This window comes from Engraulis encrasicolus, chromosome 13, assembly GCF_034702125.1.
Source record: "Engraulis encrasicolus isolate BLACKSEA-1 chromosome 13, IST_EnEncr_1.0, whole genome shotgun sequence".
Classification (NCBI taxonomy): domain Eukaryota; kingdom Metazoa; phylum Chordata; class Actinopteri; order Clupeiformes; family Engraulidae; genus Engraulis; species Engraulis encrasicolus.
The window spans coordinates 35606175-35625495 of record NC_085869.1 but is presented as its reverse complement, the minus strand read 5'-3'; the positions used below and the strand labels follow the sequence as shown (position 1 = coordinate 35625495).

Sequence of the window (19321 nt, the reverse complement as noted above, 5' to 3'; positions counted from 1 at the left end):
AGGGCTGGACTGTCTACGCAAAAATGCCCGGGCCGTTTTCAGGTCCCCTCCAGCCCTGGCCCGCATTGATATGGTGCCCTTTCATTGCTTCGCCTGATTGCTTGGTATTTCAAGGGATGGTGTCGGTTTAAATGGAATTAAAATAATGGAGTGGGGAGAGACTGAGAGAGAGAAGAGAAGAGAAGAGAAGAGGCACTGGCACATTCCAGACAGCTATCACATTTTGGTATAATCAGCCCCATGCAGGAATCCCCCTCCATAAAAACCCCAAAGTGCAGAAGAGGCCATTATCTCTCTGCGTGCTGGAATGCATGTGTCACAGGGTGCAAATCTTAGCAGTGCACTCCATCTTAATTATCAGAGCAAGACGTTAGAGCATGCATCAATTATGTGCCAGAGGTCCAAGAATGCTTTATTTTTCCAGGAAATGCCAGGTTTTTCTTAAAATGGGGTGGGTCGGGATGGAGGCATATCCATTTCACAACTGTCGTTTTTCAAAAAAAAGATCAACACATTTCTGGAATTTCTTTAAAGCATCTCGCCCTGGTGCCTTTATCCTTGCCTGAAAAATTCTCACCGTTGAAGACTTAATGATTCATGCAGCAAATTCAACCTTCAGGGGGACCATTGACCTAACTACATACCACCACATAATAATTAGATGACACCTACTGATTTCCTCAAACTGTTCGTTGTAATTTGACATATTCCTCCTCCATGGCTAGCTACTGAACGGTATGTTGCTTACGATGAAACATGAATAGGGGTGAGAGGCCTGCACGTGAAGTGAAGTGCTTACACCTCCCCTGGAGCTTCATTGACGAGAGAAGGTGGGAGGTTGCGTTTGGCCGATGAGGTATGTTGGCACCTTTTTGTTTTTACGGCTGCACTGAAGCGTATATGAACTGATGCAGTATGATTGGAATGCGTTGAAGGGTAGAGAGGTGTTACATTGGAATTATTAATCTGCATTTCATTTAGTTTGAGTGAAATTACAGTATGTGTCTGAAAGTGGTTGCTTTGCCATTGGATAAATATGTGCCACTTTAAGTTTTAAAGTAGCTTTTTGTTGGAAAATGAGAAGGGGGGATATGTTTCAGATTTTTTTTATCATGAATAAAACCATAAATAAAATAAAATCATGTATAAAAAAGTGGAGATATCAAAACCAGAACCACAACCACCCCCCCCCCTACAAATCGCACTGTGTGTGTGTGTGTGTGTGTGTGTGTGTGTGTGTGTGTGTGTGTGTGTGTGTGTGTGTGTGTGTGTGTGTGTGTGTGTGTGTGTGTGTGTGTGTGTGTGTGTGTGTGTGTGTGTGTGTGTGTGTGTGTGTGTGTGTGTGTGTGTGCATGCATACATACAGTACATGTGTTTGTGTTTATCGGTCTGTCTGAGTCTGAGTGTCTGTGCCAATGAGCTGTGGCCTTTGTTTGTTTGCCCATGTGTTTTTCATAGTTGGCGTGTGACATTTTCAGTGGCATGAGGATGCCCAGGAGTGGACAAATGCCACCTCCCGTCCCGGTGCCCTCCCCCTCTCCTGCAGCATGTCACCCCGGCTCACGTCTCTCTGGGTCAGGCGATACTGCAGCCAAGCACAACAGATAAGCAAGGGCAATTCTATAATGCATACTGTATATGCCCTATGGTAGGCCTACGTTGTATGAGCCAACCCACTTACATAATTTATTTTAATGGTTTTTAATTTATTTGCAAATATTTTTAATTTAATCATTATGGGTTTTTTTTCTAATGATCTGTAATTTATTTATTTTTTGCCCTGCAAAAGTTGTTTTCCTGTGTGGGATTATAATAAATTGACTTATTACTTCACTGCACTTGCAAAGGCCACTGCCTGTGCACATAATCTGCAAATAGTGTACAAAATACATTACTTGTGCCTTTTCATTTTGGGATATTAAAAACACTGCCCATATGTTGCACATGATTACCTTTTCAGGTCTCCATGCCGTAACTATGGAAAACGGGTGGTAAATTACAGTGCGCCTCGAAAAACGAAGCAAAATTTAGATGCAGAATTGCATGCTGTAGCCTGTAATGGGAGCCATATGCACGCATAGCTCCTTAATTACGAGTACCGTATGTAGATTTTATTGTTCCTCCCTTGGGCAACGATGCACACACATACTACATCTGCATTAAAACCACGAACAACACACCACATCGTGCATTCCTGTGTAAAGCGGGCATTCCATACAGTATATCACGAAAGTGAATACACCCCTCACAGTTTTGCAGATTTTTGAGTATATCTTTTCATAGGAAAGCATTACAGAAATTTCACTTTGACACAATGATTAGTGACCTTTGAACAACATATTTAACCGCTTAAATTTCTTGTTCACTCAGAAAAAAACAAAATACAGCCATTAATGTTTGAACATGTACTCACAAAAGTGAGTACACCCCAGATTAAAATCCGGTAGAGAAGGGGCTATGTTGGCTCGAATCGTCTCGAAATGAAAAGGGATGACAAGGGAGGTCATCAGTGTGCGTTTCAACCTTTCTTTGCATTGAACTTTTAAATTTTGAGTCTGCATCTGGCTTAAATAGATTGGTGTGAGATTTGAATGCAATCCTATGGAGAATATCATGATCTGCTTCAGTAGTCACAGTGCATGTTGACATGTATGTTTCTTTTAGGTGTATTTCAGATTGCCAATGTTGACAGCATTCATGCATCCCCAAACCATGTCAGTCCCACTACCATGCTTGGCTTATGAGAGGATACACCGTTTTTGTAAAACTCGCTTGTTTACCACCACACATGCTTGACACCATCTAAAGCACATTTGTTTATCTTGGTCTCAAGAGAGATGAACAGACCAAGGATATGGATCACTGGAACCATGTCGTGTGATCTGAAGAGACCAAGATAAACAAATGTGCTTTAGATGGTGTCAAGCATGTGTGGTGGTAAACAAGTGAGTTGTACAAAAAAGGTGTATCCTCTCATAAGCCAAGCATGGTAGTGGGACTGACATGGTTTGGGGATGCATGAATGCTGTCAACATTAGCTATCTGAAATACACCTAATAGAAACATGCATGTCAACATGCACTGTGACTACTGAAGCAGATCATGATATTCTCCATAGGATTGCATTCAAATCTCACACCAATCTATTTTAAGCCAGATGCAGACTCAAAATGTAAAAGTTCAATGCAAAGAAAGGTTGAAACGCACACTGATGACCTCCCTTGTCATCCCTTTTCATTTCGAGACGATTCGAGCCAACATAGCCCCTTCTCTACCGGATTTTAATCTGGGGTGTACTCACTTTTGTGAGTACATGTTCAAACATTAATGGCTGTATTTTGTTTTTTTCTGAGTGAACAAGAAATTTAAGCGGTTAAATATGTTGTTAAAAGGTCACTAATCATTTTGTCAAAGTGAAATTTCTGTAATGCTTTCCTATGAAAAGATATACTCAAAAATCTGCAAAACTGTGAGGGGTGTATTCACTTTCGTGATATACTGTATGCCTTAAGTTGGATCGCAGTGCTGGTCTAGACTCATATAAAACCAACATGGGGGAGTCTCAGGCCCACTGGCAGCGGGTAGGGGGCAAACGGGCCACTTGTCCCAGGCCCAAGGAAAAGGGGGTGGGGGGGTTGCTGAATTAGATGTCCATTACATTAGGTGCCTATTAATGTGTGCAGGCCTGCCGACAGGGGGGGACACAGGGGTATGTAGTCCCGGGCCCGGGGAGATAGGGGGCCCAGAATTGGGTCCCAATTACATTGTATGCATTGGATAGGGGAGCCAAAAGCTGTCAGCAGCCCTGAATGTGTGTGTGTGTGTTTTGGGGGGGGCTTTCGGTTGATTTTGTCCTGGGCCCACCAAACCCCATGATGGAGACTCCATCTGAGCCCGTCTCTGGATCTCCCAGCTGCTGTGAGTGAGTGAGTCCAACAACACAACAGTGACAAGTGTTTGGGTGCTCCAGTGGAGTACATGGCTGATTTTTTCTCAGGCTTTCACTTCAAATTTGCTGTTCATCAACATTCTCTGGGATGGAGCCAGCTGTCTCTCTGTAAACCCTAATCACTCTTCTCTTTCTCCTGCGAGCGCAGTGCACCTCTCTCCCTCTTTCTGTCGCTCTCTCCCTCTCCCCACTCACCAACCGGTCTCCCAGTTCATCTTGCAAGCCGCTGTTAAGCTTCCTCGAGTGTGCAATGCTTCTGATTGCTGCGGGGGTAAGTGTATGCCTACAAACAGCATTTTATTGAAATTTAGCTCTCTCTATCTCTCTCTCTGTGTGTGTGTGTGTGTGTGTGTGTGTGTGTGTGTGTGTGTGTGTGTGTGTGTGTGCGCGTGTTTGTGTGCGTGTGTGTGTGTGTGTGTGTGTGTATGTGTGTGTGAATATCATCACCTCTCTAAGCTGGTATGATAGCAGAGCTCATCAAACCTGCCCTGAGAGCAGCTTTAGTAGCGAAAGCGCTCTGCAGTGTTGATGCATTTTCAACCAAGAGATTGCAACACACACACACACACACACACACACACACACACACACACACACACACACACACACACACACACACACACACACACACACACACACACACACACACACACACACACACACACACACACACACACACACACGACACATATAAAATACACAACACACACTCCTCCTACAGACAAGACCACATCACCCAAGACCATAAAAAGTATTTTATGAACTCCAAACACCCAAACAATTATGCATCAAAAACAAACAGCCATGTTAAACACAATTATGCTTTTAATTTAAAAGTCCTGGTCAGTTGGTGTGTAACATTGCGTTGAGAGAATACATATATGAAAATGGAAACGTAAGTAGATTAAAGTGTCTCTCTTAACAAATGGAAATGACCCATATTTGCGATGGACGTTCACACTCAGAATCTCCCCTACGTGCCCGAGTCCTCAAATGCTAATTCCCCACTCTTCCCTTCCATCTCTCTCTCTCTCTCTCTCTCTCTCTCTCTCTCTCGACGGGTTGACAGGTCTCCCTGCTCAGTTCAGTTGTGCTTTGCTGAGTTCTACTCAGCCTTGTTGCTCCTCCTCGTCCATGAGTCAATTGATCGCTTCAGAAGACCAACACGCTAGAGGCACAGGTATAAAGGTTAAGTGCCAACGCTTTCCGCTTTACCATCTTTCCCTTTTTCTCGTCCACGATGAAAGCACCAAAAAAAATCCTAGATCCGAGATACAGTAACTTATAACTTACAAATATGACATCAATTGAGGTTATGACAATAAGAAAAATTGTGCATTTCAAATGCAGAAATCAGTATGGAGCGAAACAGAGCAGAGCAGAGAAGAGCAGGAAAACAAAATGGTTTGAGAGGGCCAGGGGGGGAAAAAAAAAATCCCAAATTCCAGTTAGGTTGTTTGCTTTTTTTCCTTTTATTCTTCTTCTTCTCCTTCTTCTTGGGTTGTTTTGTGTACTTGGTGTCCCACTGTGGTATGTGAGTAGTCAGAGCCCTTTTGTTACACTGGTAATTATGGCCATTGCAGTGCTGGCGCTAGACAGACACACTCCAGGGAGATGAGAGGGAGGGAGGGAGGGAGGGAGGGAGGGAGGGAGGGGTTGGGTGATTTTTTTTTTCTTTCGGAAGTCCCATAAGGTTTCCTTTCCTGCCTCTTTGGTCCCTTTGACTGACTTGCAGACGCAGGGGGAGTCCATGGCCGGAGAGTCCACTTGGGGGGGTGAACAAGGAGGGTTATGGGTGGAGATGGAGGACAGAAGAACTGATGAATGTAAATGACGTGTGTGTGTGTGTGTGTGTGTGTGTGTGTGTGTGTGTGTGTGTGTGTGTGTGTGTGTGTGTGTGTGTGTGTGTGTGTGTGTGTGTGTGTGTGTGTGTGTGTGTGTGTTAATGGGGTTAAGGGGTGTGTATGTCCTTGCGAAGGCGACAGCCCATGATAGTGTGTGTGTGTGTGTGTGTGTGTGTGTGTGTGTGTGTGTGTGTGTGTGTGTGTGTGTGTGTGTGTGTGTGTGTGTACGTCTACGTGTAGTGTGTTTGCGTGTGTCAATGGGGTTAAGGGGTGTGTATGCACTTGTGAAGGCGGCAGCCCATGATAACATGTAGTGTGTGTGTGTGTGTGTGTGTGTGTGTGTGTGTGCGTGTGCGTGTGCGCGTGTGTGCGCGTGTGTGCGCGTGTGTGCGCGTGTGTGTGTGTGTGCGGGTGTGTATGCGGGTGTGTGTTGGCTACCGGTGGTGACAGCTGCTTTCCACACTGTCCAGGCACAAGGGGGGAAGTGGTGGAATGTAAACAGCATTAGACTTTTTTTCGCTCAAACTCCCTGTCGCTCCTTTCCTTCCTCTCCTCTACAGTGTGTGTCTTCCTCTCCTCCGTCCGCTCCTCCGCTACTGCCTCTTTCTTCTCGTCAGGAAGGGGGTCAGGAGTTGGCGTGACAAAGTCTTTTCCTGTCATCGTTCAGTTCACAGACTTGACAATAGCTCTGTGCTCCTTTTTCTATTTAAGCTGCTTACTGGCCATTTCCACCTGGGAGAGAGAGAGAGAGAGAGAGAGAGAGAGAGAGAGAGAGAGAGAGAGAGAGAGAGAGAGAGAGAGAGAGAGAGAGAGAGAGAGAGAGAGAGAGAGAATAGAAAAGAAAAGACTGTCAATGACATTCTTGAGATTTTTCTCTTTTATGATTGCTATCATTTTAAAATAGCAATTGCATTCAAAGTTCCCTGATGTACTTTGGTTAGTCCAAATCACACTCTATAAAAAGCTATCACAAGCCTTTGCAGAAACACCAAAAGCAGTCACAAAACAGTAAGTGAAACGATGCATAATTAAACAGTGGAAAGGCACTTTTTGAAAGGAAAAAAAAGCGCTTTTGGTTAATATTTAGTTGAAAGCAACTTAATTCCTTTGAAAACAACCGTGCTTGCTTTAAATAACCTAAGCTGCGGCTTCCCATGCAAGCAGTGCATGTACATGCCAAAAGACCAATTGGAATTGTGCTCTGCTAGTGTATTGAAGCTATTGTGTTCTGTTACTGTTTTTCCCACTGCAGACCACACTCTAAGAGGGGCTCCCTTAACAACAGATGTGTTACATGTGTGCGACCGCTGAGGAATGTTTTTTTGTTGTTGTAAGTTTGCCCGCTAACACGTTTGCATAGTTGTGTACTAGTCCTTATGGACGCAAGCTGTTTTGTGAATATTCCAATGTCCTGCAGCTGCAGTTGTAAACACACTGCCAACCTGACAAAAAAAAGTGCAAAACAAGCAAGATGTTGGCTGCCTGGAGCAACCTGGATGTGAAAATATATATTTAAATGGAAGTCCTTTGGCACTTTTTTCCCCCCTACAAGTTCAGTTTTCACATCTGAGTTCCTCCAACCTCTTTTCCTACTTGAAATAATCCTCTCCTGTTGGCGGACCAGATAGAGACCTGCAGGAATGCCGAGTGTTTTCCTATAACACGTTAAACATTACTGTTTGCTGCTGCAACCGATCGGATTAAGGTTACCCCACAGTGGGACCTCTCGCTCGTACAGCAGTGCACGGCAGCTTGGGGGCCTGTTTGTCTAGTTGAGTTTTGCTGCCTTATAATCCCTCCAAATGCAAACTATTTTGCCAATACTCAGATGTTCTGAAGTTGCGGTAAAATGCAGCCAACCTAAAAACTAAATACAACTACCAAACTACAAACTACGTACTACAAACTACCAAAACCGTACACCATGCCAATATAAACTGCAACGGATTAGATCAGTGGTTCTCAACCTTTTATGCACAAACACATCCATGAAATGTATCGATGTATCGGAAGTAGCGGCCGGTGATTTAATCGAATCGCATCGTATCGTAGGGCATTCTTAAGAATCGAAAAGAATCAAATCGCTGGCCACTGTGCAATGCCCTGGTTCCATAACACAATAGTAGTGGAAAAGTAACTGGAAAAAATCGAATCGAACCGAATCGCATCATATCCTGGGGAATTCTTTGTGATTTACAGCCTTACAATGCGCCCCTGTGTAATAAAAAAAATAAAATGGACTAATAACCACCTTATGCAACTAAGATCATCCTCTTCTCAGTTGTCTCCTTGTTAACGCCTCCCAAGGCTAGGTAGGCTAGCCTGGTATATGACCCACCCATAATAAACTCTTCATTCCTATTCATGGTCAGGAGATTCTTAGACAATGAAAAGTATGATTCTTAGCAATTAAAAGGGCGGGAAGATTGCACACAGTTCTGGTTTGAAATGATTGCACAGCTCTCACCTAATCATTGGCTTGTTGGCCAGCCGCCTGGTAGCCAACTAAACCCTCCCCAGAAAATAACCTCCAGACCATGAATATGCATGAAGAGAAGTGTTATGGCCGTGTCACCACCAGGCTAGGGCTGGGCAATATGACGATATATAACGTCATCGTGATATAAAAGTGTATATCGTGACCTTTCTCCTATATCGTTTATATCGTGATAGTAATTTGTATCCATTTTATACAATTGAATATCATTTAATTGCATTTCATGTTGTCACAATACACACTATAAGTTCATGTAAGTGTAAAAATAAGAATAAAAAGATCCATTTTAAAGAAAGGTTTTTTTGCGAAATGAAAAAATAAAGAGCAAATAAAGAGAATAACTGAAAACGTATGTAATTGTGCTATATCATGATATATATCGTTATCGTGATATAAAGTAATAAATATGGTGATATAGTTTTTTTTTCCATATCGCCCAGCCCTACACTAGGCTATCCCTGATGCCCCCTGGATAATCTCACCTCACAGTGGGGTCTCTCGCTTGTAGAGCAGTGCACTAGTTGGTCCCTCAAACTGCAGCTTGATGGCCTGCTTCCGGCTGAGGTGTGGGTCGTTTGTCACCATGGTAACCATGGCGTCCGCAGGTAAGGCACTGGCGGGTGAGATTGCTGCGTTGTGGCTGTTAAAGTTAAAGTCCTGCGGGAGGGGCACCTTCTGGGGCGCCTCCCAAGTGTCCCCCTGGTGGTGGCTTAGGGGCGGGTACCCCAGGGGTGGGCTATCCCTGATCTTCACGGGTCGGGTGGCACCCTCCAGCCCCGGCGACACGCCCAGGGACGCCATGACAGAGTTCCACTTCCCCCCTCCTCCCCCTCCACCACCACCACCACCACCACCACCAACCTGCTGTGGGGAACCCTTAACCAAGTCCTCCCCTAAAATACTCTCCATTTTGGGCTTGGCGGAAAAGTCTCCCCCCAGCGACTCCAGGAGGCCCTTGAAGGGCTGGTTCAAGTCCAGCAGGAGTCCCGAGGGGAAGTACTGCTGTATGTCAGCCGGAGGGGCTTTGCATCCGCCTTTGGTGAGCTGGCTCTGGCTCCGCTTGGTGCTACCATGGAGGCTGGGGCACGTGGAGCCCGGCGGGGGCAGGGTGGAGGGCCGGCTGCGGCAGCGCGGCAACGAGTGCTGCTGGATCTGCTGCGTGAAGCTCAGGCTGTCGGCGGGCACCGTCTGCACCGTTGCCAGCGAGTGGCAGGTGGAGGAGGAGGCGTGCGAGCTCTGCATGGAGTGGAAGCGCTCCGCCGTGGAGGCCGGGGAGCAGGAGGCCGAGGCTGAGGAGGCGGAGGAGGCTCCCGGGTACGAGGTGCCCGTGCCTCCCCCTCCTCCTCCACGGCCTTCCCCTGTGCTCCCCGAGCTGGCCGAGGACTGGGTCTTCACCGTGGAGCTCTGGGAGACTCCTGGGTTGTTGTTGTTGCCGTGGCGGCCGCCGCCACTCAGTACGAGAGGCAGGAGACCAGGGTAGGGCTTGGCTCCGTAGCTCTCCAGTAGGCGCACAATGTCGTAGTGTCCCCGTTTCCCGGCCACTTTCACGGGGCTGCGCCCGTACGAGTCTATGTGGTCCGGATTGGCGCCCCTCTGCAGCAGAGCGGCCACCACCTCCGCGTGGCCCTCCTGCGCCGCGATGGACAGCGCCGTCGCCCCCTGCTGGTGGCAGGCCAGGTCCACCATGACGCCCCTGGCCTCCAGCAGCAGCCGCCCCGCCTCCGCGTGGCCCCGCCACCCCACTGAGTGCAGCGGCGTCCGCCCCTCCGAGTCCCGAGCGTTGGGGTCGGCGCCGCGTCCCAGCAGCAGCCCCAGAGCCGCCTCGTTGCCCTGCCAGGTGGCCACGTGCAGCGCCGTGCGGCCCTCCGAGTCGCGCGACTCCAGCGGCACCCCGCCTTTCTCCATGAGCAGGCCGGCCATGTCCAGCCGCCCCTCCAGCACCAGCAGGTACAGCAGCGGTCGGCCCTCCGCGTCGCGCACGTCCGTGTCCGCCCCGCGCCTCATCAGCAGCTCGGCCACGTCCCCGTGGCCTTGGAGCGTGGCCGCCGAGAGTGCCGAGTGGCCGTCGTAGTCGCGCTGGTCGATGGGCGAGTGGCGGTCCAGCAGAAGGCGCACGGTGCCGCAGTGGCCCTCTTGCGCGGCGAGAATCAGGGGAGTGCGGCCCTCCACGTCCAGCTCGCCCACGCGCGCCATGCTGCCCCTCTCGGTGAGCGCGGCGCAGGCGGCGCGGTGGCCCTCGCAGGCTGCGGCGTGCAGCGGCGTCCAGCCCAGGTGGTCCTTGTGGTTCTCGTCCAGCCCGCGGTCCAGCAGGGCGCGCACCACCTCCACGCTGCCACGCGCCGCCGCCAGGCACAGGGCCGTGCGTCCCTCGGCGTCGATGGCGTCCACGGCCGCGCCCCAGAATAGCACGCGGCTCACGGCGCCCGCGTGGCCCATTGACGCCGCCGCCAGGAGCGGGGTGACGGAGGAGGACGAGGAGGAGCCCACTGGGGACGATGGCGACGATTTGGAGCTCGCGGCGGCCGTCTCGTCCACGTCCGCCCCGGCCTCCAGCAGGAGCTCCAGGACCTCCTCGTGACCCTCGTACGCGGCCAGCAGCAGCGGCGTCATGCCGTCGCGGTCACGGTGCTCCGGGTTGGCACCGCGATCCAGGAGCAGGCTCACTACCTACAAAACCAATCAATTTTAGAAAATCATGTAGCACGCTGTCAAAATCTATCATAATTTACTTAAAAAATACATATAAAAATAATCCAAAGAGTTTAACTGTGAGCAACCTAGATGAAGCTCCTTGGTAAGAGCAGCAAAACGTCTTCAAACGCAAAGAAAAAGTCCAGTTGCTTGTAGCTATAGTCTCTGGATACAAATGCTAAAATAATCACAGTAATAAAAAGGGAAGAAATCTGCTGCATCACAGATGTCTTTTCGGTAAAATCTTATTTATTTAAAGTGCATTAGACTGTTTTGAAGTTGTCTCATGTCTAATGTCTGGTCCTACGCTGGTTGCACCAGATTGCCACTAGTAGCACGTAGGAGTACCCGTTTCCCTTGTTCTTCAATCCCAGTAATAAATTCAACACTACTGTACCTCCCCATAGCCTCGGCCCCCGCCCGGCACACAAAGCGCAGCCACGGAGAGGGCGGTGCGTCCGTCCCCGTCGGGTAGGTCCACCTGGGCCCCCGCGTCCAGCAGGATCTCCAGCGCCTCCTTGTGGCCCATGAAGGCGGCAGCGATCAGCGGCGTGCGGCCCTCGCGATCCGTCTTGTCCACCTACCAGAGAGGTACAAGTAAATTCATGATGTTAGTTAGGGATATCAAACTCAGGCCCAGGGGAGCAAACCTGGCCCTTAAAGTCATTTTCTTTGGCCCGCAAGATCATTTCAAATATGTATTACAGGACCACATTTGAACAACCATAAATGAGTGTTTGTGACTGTGACATTTAACTATGAGTATTATAACTATGAGTCCATTTTTGAAAATAAATATTGAGTTTGGCCCGCGACTTCGTTCCGGATTTTGATTTTGGCCCTCAGTCAATTTGAGTTTGGTACCCCTCACATAAGTACAACACTGTTGCAATAGTATAACAAAGTTGTGACACCAATTACAAGTACAATGCTAAAATGTAGTGTTACCGAAAAATAAAAACCCTGCCACAAATTTGATCCAACCACCACAGAATTAGCTGATCCTAAAACAGGTACACTAATCTAAGCTTAAAATAACTCTAGACCATTTACTCAGGGAAGTTATCTGTGTTAGAAGGAAACACCGGCAGGGTCTGCTTTTACTTCTGCTTTTACGGTACTTTTGACACATTTGCCACCTCAGGGGTTTCCCACATAAATATTTGTCAGTAAAAGTGGACAGGTGGGTTAGCCGGTTATCTGAGACAACATCGGAAAGGCTACAGTATGTTGCGCAGCTTTACAAGAAATGTTGGTATGATGATAAACCCTCCCAGAAAATGAATAGCTCATAGATTTTTGCAACTTTGCAAAAAACAAGTGCGGGTAACACTTCCAAATAAGGGGCCATAATTAACAGTAAAGTAGCTGCAACCTAATACTTAAGTAAGGGTTAATAATCATTACTTAATGCTACATTAGACACATATTAATAATAACCCTTATATTAGAGTTGGCTGAGGATAACTAATGGTTAATTAATAGATAGATATTGGTGTTTGGGACCCTTATATTAGAGTTGGCTGCGGATAACTAATGGTTAATTAATCGATAGATATTGGTAGAGATGTCCGATAATATCGGCCCACAGATATTATCGTCCCGATAATAACATAAAATATAATATCGGTCAATATCGGTATCGGATTTTTGACCTATCAAAACCGATATAATAATGCTTGAATTTATTGTACACTTTTCTCCTTAAAGGAACAGACCACCCTTTTTTGATTTTCACATATTTGCAGTATTTCCCAGCATTGTTCATGAATGTGCATATCATTTTCTCCTCTGTGTTTTCAGTACTTATATTTATTAGATCAGAATTATTAGCATAGCTTAGCATAATCACTGAAAGTAACTGGTATCTTTAGCATCAATTCACAAGTGATCACTGGACCGAATTAAATTGCTGTTTTACACTCTGGTGAATGTTACATTCATTTTAAAGTGGTTTAGAAGTACATTTGATGGTGTTTTATTTTGTACCATAGACTTGCATTACTATGCCTAATTTGTGTATACTGTCAAACGGGGCAATGCAAACACATAGACGAAAATTATATGCACGTTCATGAATAATGCTTGGAGATACTGCAATTATGTGAAAATCAAAAAAGGGTGGTCTGTTCCTTTAATTATTTTTCTATTTTGCACAGACGATGTTAATACTTGGAAAGCTTTGTTGCATTCGAGAATGCATCTAGTGGGGCATTACAATAAAATTAAGCATATTTTGTTCCACAACAGCAGATTTGTAATGTTACCTAAAATTTGTTATGAGGAAAAATAACCCACATATATCGGCATCGGTATTGGCCGATATCGGAATCGAAAAATGAGAGTTGGACAATATCGGCATATCGGATATCGGCAAAAAAGCCAATATCGGACAGCTCTGGATATTGGTGTTTGGGACCCTTATAATAGAGTTGTCCCAAACCCCAATATTTATGTATTATTTATCCATTAGTTATGCCTTACTTTTGTATTAAGTAAGTGTTAATTTTGGTCCTTAGTTAAGTATGACCTGATAGCTACTTAACTATTAACTGTGCCCTTACTTATCTATTAGTTAAATTATAATATGCTATTAACTTGTAACACAATAGTCTGGGAGTACCCATGCTGCCTTGCGCCTTCTTTTCGAATTGCTGGACACTGGTGATTTAGTATGGCGTTTGCCGCCAGACAAGTAACACAAGGTAATAGTTGTCCAATAGTTAAGTAACTGCTTACTAATGTTCAAAATATGCTTTAATAACAATTAATATGTGTCTAATGTGGCATTAAGTAGTGATTAATAACCCTTACTTAAGTATTAGGTTGTAGCTACTTTACTCTTAATTATGGCCCCTTATTTGGGAGTGTTACCCAAGTGCGCAGTGCAAAATTTGATGTAAACTTCTCAACCTGCATTTGTCATAGAAATGACTCTATTACCATAAAACTATACTACTGTAATATTAGACTTAGAGTCTTAATACATTAAAACTTGGTTATTGCCGTTCAGGCAAGAGCTGGGGGCATGTTTTAAGCATAACTAGTTATCTTGTTGCAGTTCCATAAGAAATTTGATATGATGATACACCCCCCCCCCCCATGACAGTACCTACTGCAAAATTGTCATCTTCTCAACCTGTCCTGTACTTATTATTCAATGACCATAGAACTAAACTACTATAACATAAGACACATTACGCTAATACATAACAACTTTGTCATTGCCGTTCTGACAACAGCTAATTTATAACCAGGGCCATAAAGGAAAATACACTGTACAGTAAGTACTCTAAAGTGCTGCTGTTGACCCCTGACCTGTGCGTCATGGTCCAGCAGGTTGAGTAGTATCTCCTCATGGCCTCCCCAGGCAGCTGCCCTGAGCGCGGTACGTCCATCCGCGTCGCACCCATCCACGTCCGCCCCGGCCTCCAGCAGCAGCCTGACCGCCTCCGCGTGCCCACCCCACGCCGCCGACCGCAAGGCAGTCCAACCCTCGCTGTCCGAATGCTCCAGCATGGTCCGTGCCGAGGCGGCCTCCTCCAGGCCCCCGTGCTGGTCTTGTGCCCAGTCCAGCAGCACCTGCAGCACCCCCACGTGGCCCTGCCTGGCGGCCAGCGTCAGGGGCGTCTGGCCCTGGTGGTCCCGGAGGAGCGGGTCGGCTCCGCGGCACAGCAGCAGGGCGGCCACGTCCGGCGAGCCGGCGTGGGCCGCCGAGGCCAGCAGGGTGCGCCCGTTGGAGGGGTCCGTCCGGTTGACGCTGACCCCCGTGTCCAGCAGCGCCCGGACCGAGTCCTCCCTCTGGAGGGCCCGACGGACCACCCCGCTGCCGCTGCCGGCGCAGTGCACCCCGACGCTGGGGCCGTTGTCCGGGGAGCAGGTCGGCGGGAACACCCCGCTCTTCATCAGAAGCTGAAGCACCTCCTGCTGGATCACCACCGGTGGTGTCGTCGTCGCCGCCCCTTGAGTCTGAGACACATTGAGGTTCAGCGAGTCCCTTCTTCTGTTGTTGTCGTCCCCCCTTCCGCGGCCGCCACCACCACAGCCGTGTTCAACGACACTGCGCAGGGACGGCACCCCGGTCCACACCATCCAGAGCGCCAGCAGGGCGGTGTCGCCCGAGTGCGCCCCGCTGCTCAGCAGGTGGCTCCCCAGCATGCAGGTCTCCTCGGTGGACAGGCTCCTGGCCTGCAGCGACAGCGCCATGGCCAGCATCAGGTGGCCCTCCTGCGCGCTGCACAGGTACTTCTGCGTGCAGTACTTGACGTCCGTCAGCCACTCGGCGAAGCTGCTGTGGAACAGGAGCTTGCTGCCTCCTCCGGGCCCGTCGATGAGCAGCGAGGACAGAGCGCCCAGCTTGGTCTGGAAGTCGTCCAGACGCAGGGACGTGTCCTGGGTCCACACCACGGCGTAGAGCTGGGCGGGCGTGAGCGGCTTGGGGGAGGCCAGCAGGGCGTTGAGCAGCGGGCGGACGTGAGCGAAGAGCCGGCGCGGGAACAGGCGCTGGCAGAGCCACAGGTAGAGGCCGTTGAGGGTGCCGGGGATGTCGCGGATCTCGCGCAGGCCCACCAGGCCGGCCGCCACACCGTCTAGGACGCGCTGCAGATTAGATCAGATTAGATTAGATCACTTTGTTAGTACCCAAAGGCAGATTTGGTTTGCAGATAAGTCATCTCGACTCATACAAGGCATCTAAAACATTTAGGACACACAAAACACACAAGCATTCCACACTGGATATTTAGACCAGTACTTCTCAACAGGGGTGCCGCGGGCCCCCCTCAAGGGTGCCGCGGAAGCGTGGCTGATAAATAAATTATGTAATATGATACATATTTGTCTAAGTTGATAAGTTAATGCTAGTCAGTGGAATCTTTCATCTGCCATTTAAGGACAATAAAGTAAATATAGGTCGCCCCAGTGTGCTGCAACTTTGAACGTAGGTCGTGTGACGTCTCCAAATGTGTTACTTTTCTAAGCTTTTGTGGTATCGGATGCGATGCCATGTTACGGCTTGTTGGTTTGGGGTGCCTTGAAATTTTTCATGAGTTGAAAGGGTGCCTCACCTAAAAAAGGTTGAGAAACACTGATTTAGACAATACCAAAAGTTGTGCATCTCATTGAAGAGACATGGAGTCACATAGTGACAAGGATTAAAAAAAAGACTGTAGATTGATACATATACTGTATATATCACATGAGATAAATATGTAAGAAAATAGAAGTATGGTAAAACCATAACACCTGCAGGAACAGGAAGCAGCCGCCGCTCTTGATGTGCAGCAGGTTCAGCATGTCGGCCGTGTCGGGCGTCAGCTGCCGGCGGAGCGCCCCCTCCTGGTCGAGCCGCCGCAGGATGTACTGCTGCACGTCGCGCACCGCCGGGGGCTTACGCAGGTCGTCCAGGCACAGGCGCCGGAAACCTACAGGGTGAGCAGATGGGAAGTGAGAAGCAGGAAGTTAGAACATATACCTTAGGGCAGAGAGATGAACAGACCAAGGATATGGATCACTGGAACCATGTCGTGTGATCTGAAGAGAACAAGATAAACAAATTTGCTTTAGATGGTGTCAAGTATGTGTGGTGGTAAACAAGTGAGTTTTACAAAAAAGGTGTATCCTCTCATAAGCCAAGCATGGTAGTGGGACTGACATGGTTTGGGGATGCATGAATGCTGTCAACATTGGCAATCTAAAATAGACCTAAAAGAAACATGTAGGCCTACTGTATGTCAACATGCACTGTGACTACTGAAGCAGATCATGATATTCTCCATAGGATTGCATTCAGATCTCACATCAATCTATTTAAGCCAGATGGACACTCAAAATGTAAAAGTTCGGTAACACTTCCAAATAAGGGGCCATAATTAACAGTAAAGTAGCTACAACCTAATACTTAAGTAATGGTTAATAATCATTACTTAATGCCACATTAGACACATATTAATTGTTATTAATGCATTAGTAAGCAGTTACTTAACTATTAGATAACTATTACCTTGTGTTACAAGTTAATAGCATATTATTATTTAACTAATAGATAAGTAAGGGCACAGTTAATAGTTAAGTAGCTATCAGGTAATACTTAACTAAGGACCAAAATTAACACTTACTTAATACAAAAGCAAGGCATAACTAATGGTTATATAATACATAAATATTGGGTTTTGGGACCCTTATATTAGAGTTGGCTGAGGCTAACTAATGGTTAATTAATAGATAGATATTGGTGTTTGGGACCCTTATATTAGAGTTGGCTGCGAATAACTAATGGTTAATTAATCCATAGATATTGGTGTTTGGGACCCTTATAATAGAGTTGCCTGAGCATACCTAATAGTTAAGTAATTAATCTACTGTGACATCTAGTTTTCACCCGTTCAAATCACTGTAATGGTGGCAACAGGAGCCATTATATAGCAAGGATTGGACGTACACTTCTCAATGATGGTGGGATGATGAGATGTAATTTTTTCATGTACCACTTATTAAATTTAATGGTAAAAACCCTACAATAAATGCAGAACATTATGAAGAGTAATAGTTTTGAAGCAAAACTAAACCATTCCTTTGTGATAATTAGGTTAATGTTTGAGAATATTAGCTCCAAGAAGAGCAGTGCATGATGGGTATGCAATCTATAGACAACAATAATTCGGTATTATTTAATCATTAGATATGCCTTACTTTTGTATTAAGTAAGTGTTAATTAAGGTCCTTAGTTAAGTATGACCTAATAGCTACTTAACTATTAACTGTACCCTTACTTATCTATTAGTTAAATAATTATATGCTATGAACTTGATACACATGGTAATAGTTATCTAATAGTTAAGTAACTGCTTACTAATGTTTAACATGTGGATTAATAACAATTTATATGTGTCTAATGTGACATTAAGTAGTGATTATTAACTGTTACTAAAGTATTAGGTTATAGCTAATTTGCTGTTAATTATGTTAATTATAATTATATATATGGCCCCTTACCATGTGTCTCAAGTTAATAGCATATAATTATTTAACTAATAGATAGGTAAGGGTACAGTTAATAGTTAAGTAGCTATTATGTCATACTTAACTAAGGACCTTAATTAACACTTACTTAATACAAAAGTAAAGCATATCTAATGATTAAATAATACCGAATTATTGTTGTCTATAGATTGCGTACCCATCATGCACTGCTCTTCTTGGAGCTGATATTCTCAAACATTAACCTAATTATCACAAAGAAATGGTTTAGTTTCGCTTCAAAACTATTACTCTTCATAATGTTCTGCATTTATTGTAGGGTTTTTACAGTTAAAACTAATAAGTGGTACATGAAAAAATTACATCACATCACCCCACCATCATTGAGAATTGTACGTCCAATCCTTGCTATATAATGGCTCCTGTTGCCACTATTACAGTGATTTGAACGAGTGAAAACTAGATGTCACAGTAGATTAATTACTTGACTATTAGGTATGCTCAGCCAACTCTATTATAAGGGTCCCAAACACCAATATCTATCGATTAATTAACCATTAGTTATCCGCAGCCAACTCTAATATAAGGGCCCCAAATATCAATATCTATCTATTAATTAACCATTAGTTATCCTCAGCCAACTCTAATATAAGGGTCCCAAAACCCAATATTTATGTATTAATTAACCATTAGTTATGCGATGCTTTTGTATTAAGTAAGTGTTAATTTTGGTCCTTAGTTAAGTATTACCTGATAGCTACTTAACTATTAACTGTGCCCTTACTTATCTATTAGTTAAATAATAATATGCTATTAACTTGTAACACAAGGTAATAGTTATCTAATAGTTAAGTAACTGCTTACTAATGCTCAACATATGCATTAATAACAATTAATATGTGTCTAATGTGGCATTAAATAATGATTATTAACCCTTACTTAAGTATTAGGTTGTAGCTACTTTACTGTTTATTATGGCCCCTTATTTGGAAGTGTTACCGAAAGTTCAATGCAAAGAAAGGTTGAAACGCACACTGATGACCTCCCTTGTCATCCCTTTTCATTTCGAGACGATTCGAGCCAACATAGCCCCTTCTCTACCGGATTTTAATCTGGGGTGTACTCACTTTTGTGAGTACATGTTCAAACATTAATGGCTGTATTTTGTTTTTTTTCTGAGTGAACAAGAAATTTAAGCGGTTAAATATGTTGTTAAAAGGTCACTAATCATTGTGTCAAAGTTACATTTCTGTAATGCTTTCCTATGAAAAGATATACTCAAAAATCTGCAAAACTGTGAGGGGTGTATTCACTTTCGTGATATACTGTATATTGCAGGTGGCCCAGGCACAATCTTCGGGA

At 45.7% G+C, this 19321-nt stretch overlaps 1 protein-coding gene across 2 annotated transcripts in view; it reads right to left on the bottom strand.

The window, feature by feature from the left end:
• Positions 1-4697: 4697 nt before the first annotated feature.
• The window catches only part of ankrd50l (ankyrin repeat domain 50-like), a 31566-nt gene continuing 16942 nt past the window's right edge, over positions 4698-19321 (bottom strand). For both annotated transcript variants that reach the window (XM_063213808.1, XM_063213809.1), the window contains exons 4-8: positions 16226-16404; positions 14300-15580; positions 11379-11561; positions 8773-10957; positions 4698-6525 (exon numbers count right to left, since the gene is read on the bottom strand). In XM_063213808.1, coding sequence (XP_063069878.1) covers positions 8774-10957; positions 11379-11561; positions 14300-15580; positions 16226-16404 — 3827 coding nt within the window. In that variant the 3' untranslated portion in view covers positions 4698-6525; position 8773. The remainder of the gene's footprint in view (positions 6526-8772; positions 10958-11378; positions 11562-14299; positions 15581-16225; positions 16405-19321) is intronic.